Source organism: Syngnathoides biaculeatus, chromosome 10 (assembly GCF_019802595.1).
Source record: "Syngnathoides biaculeatus isolate LvHL_M chromosome 10, ASM1980259v1, whole genome shotgun sequence".
Taxonomy (NCBI): domain Eukaryota; kingdom Metazoa; phylum Chordata; class Actinopteri; order Syngnathiformes; family Syngnathidae; genus Syngnathoides; species Syngnathoides biaculeatus.
Genome location: NC_084649.1, coordinates 4,234,053 through 4,250,743, shown reverse-complemented (window position 1 = coordinate 4,250,743; position 16,691 = coordinate 4,234,053). Strand labels below are relative to the sequence as shown.

The 16,691-nt window shown below is 41.1% G+C and overlaps 1 protein-coding gene across 2 annotated transcripts in view; it reads right to left on the bottom strand.

The window, feature by feature from the left end:
* sema3fb (sema domain, immunoglobulin domain (Ig), short basic domain, secreted, (semaphorin) 3Fb) overlaps window positions 1–16,691 on the bottom strand; it is an 80,729-nt gene that overhangs the window by 23,252 nt on the left and 40,786 nt on the right. For both annotated transcript variants that reach the window (XM_061832767.1, XM_061832766.1), the window contains exons 3-4: window positions 593–753; window positions 206–268 (exon numbers count right to left, since the gene is read on the bottom strand). In XM_061832767.1, the coding sequence (XP_061688751.1) occupies window positions 206–268; window positions 593–753 (224 nt within the window). The remainder of the gene's footprint in view (window positions 1–205; window positions 269–592; window positions 754–16,691) is intronic.

The window sequence follows — 16,691 nt, the reverse complement described above, 5'->3', positions numbered from 1 at the left end:
AGGTATCTTATTTTTATGCGTGTCCACATCCCATATATGAGTGTTGTTTGAATGTTTTCAAATTCCAATGATGTAAACATATATTCGGGGCAACTGTACACTTTTATCTGAACACATATTCACATAAGACTGTCTAGCCGATGGAAATAATCTAAATCTAATGGCTTGTGCTGTGACTACGTTTGCTGTCAAGAGGCGTACTTACATTGGCGTCTTTCCCACTGACAAGGCATTCCATCTTTCTTCGTTCAGACACTGGCCAGTGGATCTATGAGCAGGAAAACGTTCAATATTTGTAACCCGTTACACGTCACTTGCATTTAAGGGCGTTCCATCAAGGCTAATACTGCATTAGTCTTTTAGGAATCGTCCTAACCCAACAACAGCCTTTTAATGACTCACATCAGGAAAAGTGAATGTCAAAAGAAAAAAAAAACTGTTTCAGCGAATACAAATGCTGCTGCTGGTGCATTGGAGAAGAACATTTTGGCTTGAAGTCAGCTGTGAGAATTGAAGTATCACCACTTGCTTTATTTCAATTTAAGACAGAAGGTGAGGGGGAAGGCATGAGAGGAAAAAAAAAAATTCTTACAATATGAGGATCCTTGTTGATGTCATGGAGATCCAAGGACAGGATATGGTCCTTACTACCAATATACATCCGGTCATAGTCCTCATCCATCCGCAAGATCCGGTAATCAGATGTGTTTAGGAGGTAGGCAAAATGATGAGCAGTACCAGTAGATCTCAGCTCTGTATGGAGGAAGAAACAATGTTTTCTCATTTTTCAAAAAGTTGGTGCACATGCATTCCAAATATTCTTCATGGCACTTCCACATATTCATGTAGAGTTATCTGATGGTTTCCCACTAAGATTGATGTAAGTTAACCCCATGCATTACGAAGATGTGCTAGTGAGCATCTGTCACAAGGTGTTGATGGCTGAACACCACCTGAGAGGATCTAAAAGTCTTTCATGGAAGGCTGTCTATGACTTCCACAAAAGAGACATTGTCAAATAAAATCTTCTAATGACACATGCATATTATGTTGATGGTAGGTTTAGGTGCCTTCATTTCTACTGAACATAATTTCGTGAAGGTCAGCTTGGAGTGTGCCTTTGGTAACAATGCAGTCAACATGTCCTCTCATGTTGAAAGTAACCCAATCTTCCAAAAGCTATCTGTTGGAGTGTTTGTTTGATTCAGCAACCCCCTATAAGCAAAGCAGGGAGGCCATGCAACACCATGGACAAACACACTCCGTGACAATCAATAGGAGAGAGGTATTAGTGGTTACAATTTGCATACTGTTGGACAAATACATGGGTTCCTCTTGAACTGGCTGGAAACACTACTTTTGTTTCACCTTCATTCACCTTCATTCTAAAGACTTCAACTTTAAGAAGAAAGAGGAAACTAACTAAACTTGAGGTTTACCAGAGTCCAGTTTTGTTGAATGAAAAACTAAAATTGTGGTAGAATGAAAACAGAGAATAATCTGTCAGATAAATTTCGCTTTCTTATACGTGATGCATCAAAAATACATACTACGAAAGAACTATAAGTAACGTATACAAAAGTTAATTAAAAGCTGTGATATCAACCATTATGCTGATTTTCATACCTTTTAAAAGACTGCCTGTGTATTTTCCACAACATGACTTGCATGACAATTTGGGACATCCTTTTTAATTGTCCAAATTTCCACAATTTTGTCTATAATAAAGACTATGGTGAGACCTTTACAAAGCGACTGACCATGGAAGCTGAGATAATTTTTTTTAAGCCACAAGTAAATTTTAAAGGTTTACACCGAGAAGCAAACTTAACAAAAAACACATTTTCTATATTTGAGTTTTAATTTCATAACAGTGCCCACCAAGGGAATGTTTACATTACATGTCAGCCAAATGATGGACAGCTGTCAAAGCCTTGTGCAGTGGAACCCAAAAACATGTGGCCTGACCCTGTGATTATTTGTGTTGGAGACGTAAGTTGAATGATGACTCCCAATACACTCAGTCAAGCTGCTGTGTTTGTGTGTTCATGTGTGTATGACTAAGAACACAATGGACACACACATATTGCACATGCACACACCTTCGGAGGGCCTTCCTGAAGCAGGTTTTCAGCAACTGTTCAGTTTGTTTATTATAGCTGGATGTGACCTTCTGTCAGCTGAAGAGAGAATGTGACCAGTACATAGCAACAACTCCCTGTACAAAGAACTACACTTTCTCAACCTAATCTCATGAATATACTATATGGTGTGGTCTAAATGTACTCCACAGGATGTCAAGATTGATGTCTGAGTATATGCGCTCTCTCTCTCATGTACGGTCCATAGCTATAGGAATTAAACACCTACAGTATGAGGTGATGGTGTTGTTGAGGAAATCTAAGCCTCCGCGGAAACTTTGGTCTTTCATTACTGTGAATGACTCAGAGCTCAAGTCAAGTCTTTGACACTGTTCAGACCTGACATTAATGTGCATCTCAGGTTATCCGATTACAAGTGGACGCGTTAGCTCACGCCTGGCATCGAAGAACGACTATACATGTGTCTCTAGTGACCACTTGTGAGTAGATGTTCCACCCCTGCTCAATTAAAATAAACACTGACATCATTTATTTTTACGTGTGAAGACAGAACTGTGATTTTATTCAGCAAAACGCAGTACAGTACTGGACTTCTCTTTCCTTGTTCCACAAGGTTTTTAAAAGTGGCTTTCAATATATCCTTGAAAGGTCCATTAATATGGACCAATTATGTATGACAATGGATAAACCAGGTGTTCTTTTGTACATGAGTACAAGTCAAGATTGCTTTAGAGCCTGTGAAGTAGACAATGGAAAACTGGTCTGTAGTGGATTTTTTTTTAAGAAGCTCAAAATTTAAGACGTGTTTCCATAAAGTTTCATCACAGTCAAAACAACAACGACAGACCCAAAACTGGTGCTGCAGTTGTGATTCTCAAGATAATCAATTTGATGACATTTCCCTTTGGCAACATGTGCACGGCAGTTATTTCAGTACACCACCAGCATGTCAAGAGAGACGCATAACTGTCTGTTTTACATTTATTCATTCATCTTCTCCACCTTATGTGAGCATGGATAACCAGAAACTAGCTTTAACTGAGATGGCCAGACTTCCCTTTCCCCAGCCACTTCATCCAGCCCTTCCGGGGGGATCATAAGGCATTCCCAGGCCAGCGAAGAGACTTAGTCTCTCCATAGTCTCCCCAGCATGTCCTGGGTCGTCCCCGGGGTCTCCTTCCAGTCAGACATGCCTTGAACACCTCAACAGGGAGGTGTAATGTAGGCATCCAAATTAGGTGCCCCAGCCACCTCATCTGCCTCCTCTCAATGCAAAGAAGCAGTGGCTCAATTCTGAGCCCTTCCCAGATAACCAAGCTTCTCACCCACTCTCTCAGGAAGAGCCCGGACACCCTGCACAGGGAAATAATTTCGGCCGCTTGTATTTGGGATCTTGTTCTTTCAGTCATGACCCACAGCTTGTGACCATAGGTGAGAGTAGGAACGTAGATGCAAATTGAGAAAATTGATAATTGAGAGCTTCACCTTTCAACTTAGCTGCTTCTTCACTACAACGGACTAATACAAAGGCAGCATCACTGCAGACGCTGCACTGATCCACCTGTCGATCTGCCGCTCCATTCATACCTCACTTGTGAACAAGACCCTAATATACTTGAACTCCTCCACTTTGGGCAGGATCTCATACCCGACCCGGAGAGGGCATGCCACCTTTTTCCGACTGAGGACCATGATCTCAGATTTGGAGGTGCTGATTCTCATCCCAGCTTCTCCACACTCACACTGCAAACTTCTCCAGTAAGAGTTGGAGATCACTGCTTGATGAAGCAAACAAAACAACTACATAATCTGCAAAAAGCAGGGATGCAATACTAAGGACACAAACCGGACCCCATCTCCCCCTCAATAGTGCCTAGAAATTCTGTCCATAATAGATAGGAACAGAATCGGTGACAAGGGGGAGTCTTGGCAGAGTCCAGCTGTCACCGGAAACGAGTCTGATTTACAGCCAGCAATGCAGACCAAACTCTGACACCAGTCGTACAGGGACCGAACAGCTCGTATCAGGAGGTTCTGTAACCCATATTCCCAAAGCACGCCCCACAGGACTCCTCGAGGGGTCGGTCGAACGCCTTCTCCATGTCCACAAAACACACGTAGACTGCTTTGGCGAACTCCCATGCATCCTTAAGGACCCTGCCACAGCCAGGACGAAAACCACATTGCTCATCCTGAATCTGAGATTTGATTCCCCCTTGGACTCTCCTCACTTGGACTCCTGAATAGACCATACCAGGGAGGTTGAGGAGTGTGATCTGTAGTTGGAACACACCCTCCTGTCCCCTTTCTTAAAATGGGGGACCTCCATTCCACTCAAGCAATCTAGAGGTACAGTCTATGATGTCCATGTGATGTTGCAGAGGGGTGGTAATCAGGACAGCCCCCCCAGGAACTGGTCACTGAAGAGCTTTTTAACCACCTCAGTGACCTCAACCCCAGATATTGAAGAATCCACCTCAGAGAATGCAGACTCTGATTCCTCATGGGATGGCGAGTACCCCAACGTACAGGTTCCAAGCCGGGGGGCAATAAGTATACTCATGCCTGCTCGGTGCCTCTCACCCTGAGCAACTCCAAAGTGGAACATAGTCCAAACCATTTCTAGAGGACTGGTACCAGTCCGACTATAGCGAGTTGGAATTCCTCCACCTTACACACCAGCTCGGGGTCCTACCCTGCCAGAGAAATGACACTTCAAGTCAATAAAGCTATCTTTGTAGCCGGGGATCAGATTGCCGGCCACCGGGGACTGGCCTTCGATCCCCACCTCCAGGCCTGGTGTTATGTAAGGGCCTCGGTTACCCACATCCAGGCAAGGGAAACTATAGTTTTACCCATAACAGGGGGTTATGGAGCCGAGCTTTGGCTGGCCTCTCACCTAGGACCATTAAAGGTGGACGACTGGATCATTAGGTCACACAAACCCCTCCGCCACGATAAATTGACAGCGAATGGAGGTGTGTCTCTTATACACTGAGGAAAAATATAAACACAACACTGTTGTTTTTGTTCCCATTTGTGAACTGGACTCCAAGATCTAAAAGTTTTTCGATATCCACAAGGGTAATTTTCCCTCAAACCCTGTCAAATCTGGCTAAATCTGTGTTTCTCCTTTGTTAAGATAATCCATCCTATGCCACAGGTGTGGCATATCAAGAAAAGTATTATTGTACAGGTATGCCATTGGCTGGTGAAAGGAGTGTTGATTAGTGATGCTTCCCATAACCGTTGAATACCCGAATGTATTGTGCAACCATGGTTATATAAGTTGTTTTTCACTCACTTGTTTTTCACTTTCGTATCACTCACTTGTTTTTCGCATCACTTGTTTTTCTGCTCAAGATGTCTGGACCGTTTCACTATCTTGTTCACATGCATACCAAAGACGAACATTGTTGTGTGATGTCTTGACAGTTATGGCTGCGTAAGATGTTTCTCAGAGCCTTAAGGACACACTTAACTGTCAATAGTAAATTAGGAAACAATTGTTGCGGCGCCAGGTGGGATGGGTAGGCCACCCGTCCTTTCTCTCGCACGCAACTGAAAAGTATAATAGAGAGATGCAGAGTACAAACAGGTAGAGTCTGCTGCGGGTTTCGTACGGACGCCCAGCTGGTTGACAAGCGGACCTCTACCTGCGTGAACGGCTCTCCACCTTCTCGGCATAGGTAAGGGGCTCATATGATTGATTTCACGCAATGTCAACTGTGTTTTGAGAACTTGCATTTGGTTGAAATAAATATGCCAGTTATTGAGGCTAAACAGCATTTGGGAATGTTGGTCTTTTGTTGAGTGTCGTCTTTGTCTCCTGAGCGCCGACCAGCACCGATCCTTTCAATAAAACATTTGGCCACGGTAAAAGTCTGAAATGTACAGTTTAACCAAACAGCACAATGCCACAGATGTTGCAAGCTCTGAAGGTGTGTGCCATTGGTATCCTAACTGCAGGAATGTCCGCAAGACATGTTGCCTGTGAATTGAATGTTAATTTTTTTCTACAATAAACGATCTCCAAAGCCATTTCAGACAAATTGGCAGTATATCCGAGTGGCCTCACAACCACTAGGCCACCTGTAACCACACAATCCTCCTAACTTGTAACCACACAAAACCTCCACATCCAGCATGTCCATCTTGAAGATCATCTGAGACCACCCACCCGGACAGCTGGACAACCAACAACCTAATCAACAACCTATGTGTTGCACTGCGTGAGGAAATTGGTGGTCAAACCAGACAGACTGGCTTTAATGTTGAAGTCTGGAGACTGTGCATTTTGGCTGGTCAAAACTTTTAGAAGCTGACATTTTTGTTTTATACTGAAATACAAGTAGTTCATGCCCAATTAATTGATTGAAAAAAGTACACAAGGTTACCATAAACTGAAAAATAATGCACTTTTCAGAATCATACAAAAAGTCACAGTCTCCAGACTTTAACTTTAAACTGGACATAAGAGTGAAAGCAAAAAAATCTACAGATGCCACACGATTATGTGAATTTCATAGAGTTAGCAAGGTTTTTTTTATGAGTATTTGCTTTCTATATTCATCCGCGATTAGTCAAAGGTTTAGAATAAATTTTTGCTTGTAGATTGACCCGATAATTTGTTTTCTAACTTTGTTCTGCATGTTTCAGAGTGATGTAAGAACTTGAACAGTGTAAATATGAATTTTAATCTTCTTCTTCTTTCGGCTTGTCCCGTTATGGGTCGCCACAGTGTAATAAAGATGGAAAAATTAGGGTGTTCTAAAACTTTAATAGCAAACTGCCCACCAACTAACTGTGGGGTGTAGGAGATAATATAAAGCCTGGTAGTCATTTTTACTGTCTTAATAGAGGTGGAGGGTGGGAAGGGGGTTGCTTTCTTCAAACTCCGTACTCAGTTGTTGTGGGAACTTGGGAGAGCAATGACTCATTTGATGCAAAGCCCCCGCCCTTCTAAAAATGCGGTTTCAAAACATCTTTCAATTGGGGTGGAAAGACTGTTTGTTACTCTTGATCCCCGGAATATTTGGACAAAAACATGTTAGAGAGATGTTAGCCACTGTAAATTAATAATTTGTGTAAAGACTATGATAGTATCTACATTCAAGGAGCCTGTTGTTCTCTGTATGGTTTGCTAAACTTTGTTCAGTCTCCAGTCACACAGGGTAGCTTTGTCTCATGAACTGACCAATGTCCTCCATACTCCTATTACTGGTGAAAGTAACGGGAGACAATAATATACCTGCACTCAGCAATAGGTTGACTTCAAGTCATGCACCTGTGCACTGGTACATGTGTGGTGTGCAGGTGGAAGATGGGAACATGAGCTCTGCCTCAGGATATAAAAAAAAAAAAAAGCATCCTCCCTAATCAGTCTGCTGAACACAGACAAGAGTTCTCCAGATACAAGGGGCAGATTGGAAAGATGAGTTCTGAAGATATAATAGTTTCAGGTCAACTGTTGCAAACAAGACATGGGTCCCAGGGTAAAACTGAAAGAAAATATCTCTAAGAGTAGAAGAATTACTGTAGAGAGGTTTTTTTTTTAGGTAGTAGTGGATTCTTTCTAAGTGTGAGTCAGATGCAAAAGAGTCTAAATCAATTCACAAATGAATTTTATTTTAGCAGAATGAAAAAAATGGAATATGGAAGTACAATCGTGAAACCCCAATTCAAATGAAGTTGGGACGCTGTGTTAAACAATAAAAACTGACAAGTTTTTGCAAATCATCCATCCATCCATGCTCTTTGCCGCTTATCCTCATGAGGGTCGTGGGGAGTGCTGGAGCCTATCCCAGCTGTCAACGGGCAGGAGGCGCGGTATACACTGAACTGGTTGACAGCCAACCGTAGAGAGCATGAAGACAGGCAACAGTCACACTCACAATCGTGCCTGGGGGCAGTTTAGAGTGTCCAATTAATATTACATGTTTTTGGAATGTTGGAGGAAACCGGAGTCCCCGGTTGAAACCCATGCAGGCATGGGGAGAACATGCAAAATCCACACAGGCGGGTCCGGGATTGACCGGGACCTCAGAACTGTGAGGCCAATGCTTTACCAGCTGATCCACCTTGCCGCTTCGCAAATCATGTTCAACATATATTTAATTGACTAGACCACAAAGATAAGATATCTAATGTTCAAACTGATAAATGTTATTGTTTTTAGAAAATAATAATTTTTAAAAAAGCTGGGACCGGTGGCAAGACTGAGTAAGTGGAGGAAGGGTCATCAAACATCTGTTTGGAACATCCCACAAGAGAACAAGCTAATTGGAAACAAGTGAGTGCCATTATTGAGTATACAAGGTGCTTCACTGAATTGCTCAGTCACTCACAAGCAAAGATGGGGCGAGGTTCACCACTTTGTGTACAATGACATGAGAAAACAATTGAACATTTTAAGGACAATGTTCTTCAACATACAATGAATTAGGGATTTTATCATCTACGGTCCATAATATCATCAGAAGATTTGGAGAATCTGGAGAAATCACTGCATGTAAGTGGCATGGCCGAAAAGCAACACTGAATGCCCATAACCTACGATGCCTCAGGTGGACTGCATCAAAAACCAACATAAACGTGGAAAGGATACCACCATGTGGGCTCAGGAACACTTCAGAAAACCCGTGTCAGTAAATATAGTTCAGCACAACATCCAAGTGCAACTTAAAAGTCTACTATGCAAAGTAAAAGCCATTCATCAATCAACACCCAGAAACACCGGCGGCTTCTCTGGGCCTCACTTCATCCAAGATTGACTGATGCAAAGTGGAAATGTTCTGTTTTCCAGTCGAGTCCACAGTTCCAATTGTTTTGGAAATTGTGGACGTCGTGTCCTCTAGGCAAAAGAGGAAAAGGACGATCCAGACTGTTAAGGATGCAAAGTTCAAAAGTTTCGGTAATAATTTTTCAGAAGCAGGTGATGGGCCTACTGCCCAATCCCAGCACCGGGTATAGAGCTCGTGCACCTATGTCATAAAACCACGTGACATCGTCATATTGTTGGTCTAACAAAGCATTATTGAAAGTTAATTCCGTTGAGACGAAACGAAAATATGTCTTAAAGCATGACATCCAGAATTTTGTCCAATACCGTTAAACATTTAGAAGGAACGTAGAAAAATTAAAGACACTTGGCAAAGAGGACCCATATTTAATGCCGAAGTCGTTGTTTTCGTCGATAAGAAATTTTACCGTGAATTCGCTTCCCTGTCTTGGACAATTGGAAATACATAAGTATGTGGTGAATAAGTCTACAGGATTTACAAACAAGAGTTTAAAAGTCTGGACACATACGAATACTTTCTTGCTGGATCTGTTCTCAATCAGGAATAAATCCTACATAGTGATGCACCCATTCAGATTTTTTAAATACAAATACAAATTCAAATAAATGACCCCTGGTTTTACACAAACTTGCATTCATTAACTATGATTGGGAAAATAAATTCAGACAGGGAGTCCTCTCCTCAGTACACTGAAGCGTATTGAGGCCACACGTTAACCTCTGTAAACCTCTCTGCGACAAAGGGTTTATTTATTCAAATGAGTCAATTTGGGATTATATATAGGTTTTCGTAATTTGAGATTGAGGAGGATAATTCCTCCCAGAAATGAAATGATCGCTACACAGACGTGTGTATTTGGTTGTGCACCATCCATCACGTTTAATTGCCAAAATCCATCAATCTTTCCTGGTCATTTCAGATGGTATTCTAAAGAATGATCTCTTTGAAGATCTGTCTCCTCTGTTGTGACAATCAAGAGCGCAACAGGTCCATTCTCAACACTGCTTATACTGTTCAGAATCACGGGGTGCTGGAGCTGATCCCAGCCAACTTCAAGCGTAGGGAAAACTGGACCCTGAACTGGTCGCCAGTCAGTTGCAGGGCACATATAGACACAGACAACCATTCGCACTCACATTCACATCACCGCTGAGTGAGAATTGAACCCTTGCTGAGTGTGCCACTACACCAGGGGTGCTCAATGTGTCGATCGTGAGGCAGTTTTGTTCGATCGGGTGATGTCAAGTGGGGTTCAGCTGCATCTTGCATGTGCTTCAGGGTTTTGAGAGAGCTTAATTGGAATACGCACTTCAGAAATGTCCAACAGGGATGTTGCCTGTGAATTGAAAGTTTATTTCCCTACCATAAGCAGTCTGCAAGGGAATTTTTGAGAATTTGGTAGTACAGTTCATCTAATTGTGCTCACCACACATGTAACAACACCAGCCTAGGACCTCCACATTCTGAATCTTTAACTCCAAGATCATCTGAGGCAAACCACCCTGACAGCTGTTGCAACAACCGGTTTGCATTAAAACTACACATTTCAATACAACCCACCAAATCAAAAAAAAGGGTTTTAGAAGGGCCTTTTTTTAGGAATACCTGTTCAACAATTATCATCTCCAATCAGGATCTTGATATGCCACGCGTGAACAGCACAGCTCACTTATACTTGTGTGTACATAAAAATGTGGAAATTCATTTGAGTTCATCTTATGAAAAATGGGAGGAAAAACACAAGTGCATAAGTATGGAGGGGCGGGGTGGGCTCGAAGGCATACAGTTCACATTCACTAAAAGACACTGATATGGGTCGTCAAGGACATCGTTCTCAGATTTCAAATACTAAAATAAAAGCACACGCTACTGCCAATGACAGAGCAGTTCATTTTTCTCGTTGAAGGCCGATAGTGGAACAACTGGACTTTCATGATGAGGGTTATCAAAAGTAAGCACTGTTGCTTTCACGATAAAAAAAAAAAAAAAAAAAAAACATGAGTTATGGAAAGTTGAGTGAGAGAAAGAAAGATTTCACACAGCACAACCACTCTCTGCAGCAGTATTGTGTTTAATACAAAAATGGTATTGATGCAGGAGTTTAGAACATTCAGAGACTTTGAAACCCTTTACTTAAGTAAGTTCAACTCTAAATCTATGTATACGGACAATGGATATTTAGAAAGTAGCTTCAGATAACAGCTGAGAGGACAAGCTATTGGTATGCTTAAGCAAAATATTTCTTATGTTTCATACAGTACATCAGTTGTTTCATTCATTTGGGCTGAATCAGGATTTGTTTAAAAATCATCTCTTTATTTGGAAGTGAACATTTTAAAAAACACTGATAAACCATTCTCCCAAAATATCGCAAATCACTACACAAGTGGATACCTCGTTTGAATGAGGGCTCTAGTGCTTCAGTAATTAAGTGATTGAAATACTCAACTAACCCCAAGCACATCACATATTTGTTAGTCAACCTAAACTGTGTCCTGAGGCACTTTCCAACATTTGTAGGAGTGTTACATCACACAATAGAATGGCAGGAGCAATAATTAGGGTGTTTAAGAGGGGTGGGAAAGGTGTCATGCTCTCACACACGAAAGAGAGCCTGTGTCAAGACTTACCATCAAATATTTTTAGTGTTCAAAAGAAGTCAAAAATAAGCAAGTCTATTTTTTAATAATGAAATGTTGTAGAATGTTGTAGAATATTCACATACAAGGTCTTCCTTACATCATCTCACGATAGCTACTGTTTTTGTACTACTGAATTCTAGGCAAGATCGCAACATAACTTATAGCTTAAAACATGAATAGTCATTTCACTCCACAACGAAAACAATTGTTACTTGCAGGCTTACTACAAATAACTGTAACTGACATGTAGTTCAACCAGAAGCAGCCTCAAAAGTGTACTGTAAATCAAACTAGTAGCCGTTCAGCAACAATCAATCTCACATCTTCAACAAAACATCGAGAACAACCACAGGAATGTGTGGCTTTGGCTCAGTCGGAAGCGTGGGTCATCCAGTGACTAAAGGGTGTTGGTTCAAATCCCGGCTCTGCATGTCGAAGTGTTCTTTGGCAAGATACTGAAACCTAATTTGCCCACAGTGGGCCTGACGGTACCTTGCATGGTAGCAGCTGTTTATTAGTGTATGATGAGTTTGTGTGTGAATGTGAGGCTTTGTAAAAGTACTTTGGGCACTGGGATTTTAACATTTAACATACAATCACGTTTGATGGATGGATGGTGAGCTAAGGTATAAGTATGTTGCTAAATTCAGAGACTTATTATATTTTAAAATTGTTGGGTCTTGGTTAAAAATACACATTTTTAGTTGTATTCTACTCTCTCAGAAAAACCTTGATTAAATTTGTGGCTTTCATGGTTCTGTTAGCCAAGACGCTTCACAAATCCTGTGTTACAATGGAAAAACAATGCCCAGAAAGGCCTACAACAAACAAACAAATGAACAAACAAACAAACATACAAACATACATACATACATAAATACATCAATAAATGTAGAATTAATCTGAAGCAATTTAAATGGTGGCAGGAAAAATCTCATAGCACAACCACCAAACTACAACGTCACAAAAAGTATGAAGGACAGTTGATATAGCCGTGGGAAACTGTGACTTATTCTATTTTATGAATGGGAACAGGTCAATAGATTGGTTTATTTTCTTATTTAATGTCCCTTCTGGCATTAAATGGAAGAGCGGTTAATTGTTCTGCTTGTCATTACACTTCACTGTCTGATGAACAAAACCATATCAGTAGTTAATAAATAAAACCTTTTGGACAAATTTGGTGGAATTGGAAAATTTCCCATGGTACCCCACTTTATTTCTCACTGGACACTATTGCTCTGCATCACATTGGTTGGAAAGGACTTAATTACTGAATGCAATCACTTCTTTAGTTGTTTTTGTTTTTGCATGGAAAGATATAGACTATAGTGTACTGGTGTTTATGAATGTGATTGTAAAGTTTGTGTAGGTCATGATCATAATTTTGGTCTTAATAAATACACTGCAGAGAATTTGAACAATAAATCAAAATTATGACCAGTACAAATCATACATTGACTTAAATAATGCTCAATGAGCACAATTCTAGACCATCAGAATTGGGTCCTGTCCAGCAGCTTATATCTAAAGGTGCTGTGGTTTCCCCGTTATCTACGCAGCTGAGGTTTCTCACAGTGATACGCAGTAATAGTATGATAAGGCAATACCTAATATAGTATAATGGCAATCAGTGAACACACCATCAGGAAGATTAGAAACATGGTCCTGGATGTCGTGTGTATCCACTGCATGTGGCTGCGTTTTGTCACTAAATCCAAACTCTATCAGTACATTCCCACACTAAACAGCATCCTTCGGCACTATTTTTGTTTGGGTTAGGGAGTCACATGGATTGCTAAGCTTTGTTAAAGTTGTACACTTCAAAGGCTATAAAGGAGATGACACCATAGTTCAACTATGTGATTTCTGTGTTTGAGGCTGGCTTTCCTCGTAAATGAAAAGGAACACCATCTAAACATGACACCTGTTTTCTGCACCCTTGGGACGCTGCAGGCTGGAGAATAATAGTGCGTCCAGAAGCTGGGACACTGTTTCACATCAGTTTGACAACATTCACCAAATAACAAACAATAGCACCACATCCTGAGATGAGCCACCATAGTGATTGGTGACCACAAAGAATTGTTTATGAAGGGTTCTCAGCAGCTTGATGACACTTTCTTTGCCCTTTTTGTGCAGTTGCTCTGACAGCAGAAGAGTTTCATTAGGGTTGACTTCACTAAAGTCCTGAATTAACATAATTTGCAAGAGGAAAGACACAGCCCCTTTCCTTAAATCAATTAAATGTCACTTGCAGTATTTGTACATTATCTAAGGCACATGTCAGAATGGATTGTTGCAGAATATTTCAGAATACATGACTGACTGGCCTCATTTAATTTTACTTGGTTCTGCACTCACCTCTTTCCAATTGCTGATATGATGAAATACACGTTACACACACAACAGAACTGCACAACATGCAGTCCTATATAACTGCAAGTTCATTCAACTGTATGATTCAATGGCCAACAATGTCAATCAAAACTGAGCAAAATTAGCTAAAGAATCATGATAAAACTCAAAATTACAATACAAATAATACACATTTAATTTTGCTGCTTAGAATTACAGAAGGGCGGCATGGACTCAAAGTTCTGAGGTCGCGGGTTCAATCCCGCCACCTATGTTTGCTTGTTCTCCTCGTGCCTGCGTGGGTTTTCACCAGGCAAACCAGTTTCCTCCCACATCCCAAAAACATGCAACATTAATTGGACTCTAAATTGCCCCTAGGTGTGATTGTGTGTGTGGCTGTTTGTCTCTATGTGCCCTGCGATTGGCTGGCAACCAGCTCAGGGTGTACCCCGCCTCCTGCCCGTTGACAGCTAGGATAGGCTCCAGCACTCCCCGCGACCCTTGGAGGATAAGCGGTTAAGAAAATGGATGGATATAATTACAGAAGTTGTTAAAGAAGCTGGATCAAATTAAGGTACTCTGCTTTAGCCTGTTTGTATTCTGTTGCTGTGTGTGCTTGCACGATGGAAAAGGTGTGGCCCTCCCATGTCTCAACAAGTTACTTACAATCCTTCATAATGGGTAAGCTAAAACAGGTGCTACCATATCACTAACCGTCTTCACTAGCAACCACATATGTCATAAGGTCCTGGAGTTGTACTGTTAAGCTCTGTGTCCTTTTAAGGTATGCCACTTCTTGTTTACCACCACAGGCATGATCTTGTTACCACCATACCCCCTTTGTGTCCTGACACTCTTGTGTCCACCTGGGATGCCCACGCGCTCTATAATTAGGAGCCACAGTAAGACCTAATCTCACCTATCTGCTGTCACTCCTTTGTTAATGGCACCAATTTGTATTCGTTGTCAGCTCTGTTTAGCTCTCATGCAAAAAGATGACATTATCACAGAGCTTCTGGCTGTCGTCGCCTAAGCTCTCCTGTTACCTGCCAAGCCCTGAATGCTGATGGACAGGCAAGAAAGGATGAAGGAGTATGGGGGCGGGAGTATCTGGTGACATGTGTCTATTTTCAAGTAAATTCTAAAAGCACCAAGGAAAAACGTCATGAAGAGGTCATTTCATGTACTCTAGGAAAAGAATTCAGTGGTGTATAAAACCACCTTACCTAGTATTGTTGGGACAACACAAACAAACATAACTGCACACATATATAAACAAAGCACTTGTTGACAAATAGTATAGTAACATGGCAAGTGAAGCTCCAGGCAGAAGAGATAGCGAGGGCGGATGACTTCAAATACTTGGGGTCAACAATACAGAGCAATGGAAAGTGTGGTAAGGAAGTGAAGAAACAGGTCCAAGCGGGATGGAACAGTTGGCGGAAGGTGACTGGTGTTCTATGTGACAGAAGAGTCTCCGCTAGGATGAAAGACGGCCATGATGTATGGATTAGAGACGGTGGCACTTAAAAAACAACAGGAAGCAAAACTGGAGGTAGCAGAAACGAAGATGCTGAGGTTCTTGCTTGGAGTGAATAGGTTGGATAGGATTAGAAATGAGCTCATTAGAGGGACAGACAAAGTTCGATGTTTTGGAGACAAGATTTGAGAGACCAGACTTAGATGGTTTGGACATGTTAAGAGGTGAGAGAGTGGGTATATTGGTAGAAGGGTGCTGAGGATGGAGCTGCTAGGCAAAAGAGTGAGATGAAGACCAAAGAAAAGGTTGATAGATGTTGTGCGGGAGGACATGAGGATAGTGGGTGTTAGAGAGGAGGATGCACGAGATAGGCTTAAATATAAAAAAATGACATGCTATGGCGACCCCTAACGGGACAAGCCAAAAGGAGGAGGAGGAGAGGAGAGGAGGAGGAGGAGGAGGAGGAGGAGGAGCAGAAGGAGAAGGAGAAGAAGAAGAAGAAGAAACAGAAGAAACCGCTAATCGGGTAGATCAGGGAGGACTACCAGACCAGAAATTGCAGAAACATTTCCGCAAGCTGAACAAATAACCCAGTGGACTGTGGTAACGTGAGTTCAAACCTTGGGCAGGACTGTAATGACCAACTTTGCACATGTGCTACACAGTAGAATGAGTTCCGGAGTTTTTGTGTGGCAAGGCTGAGTTTTGCCTGACACGTCAGATGATACACTGATGTTGTATTGCAAAATAAATGGCAGATATTTTAACTGCAACAACAATACTACATCACCTACAAATACTAATTCGCGGAAATGCTAGAGGAGCATAGATGTGAACATTCTACATTAAACTACATTACACAACAACAGTTTACATTTCTTTAAAATGGGTTGTTTAATCAGATATTTTGACAGGTTAATTGTATTTTATTGTATTTTTATTTTTTTATCCATTTACTTGTTTTTCTCTATAAAATGTTGTTTATAAACAAAATACATGAAGAAAACAATACATATTTCCATAAATTTTTTATTTGATAAACAGTATATTTTTACCGTGGTATAAAATTACTTATATTGGGAGACGACATTTTCCCCATATCACGCACCACTATGTAGAAACATTTCAAATCATGACATATAGTACATAATGATAAGGACATGAATGATACATATTTGTATTATTTCATTCCCTCACACAATGAGAACTGAAAGCAGAATCAATAAGGAATTGGATTACTAATTGATTGGGTTGGATCGATAATGAAATCAGAATAACTAAATACTTATCAATTCCTTTGCCTGGT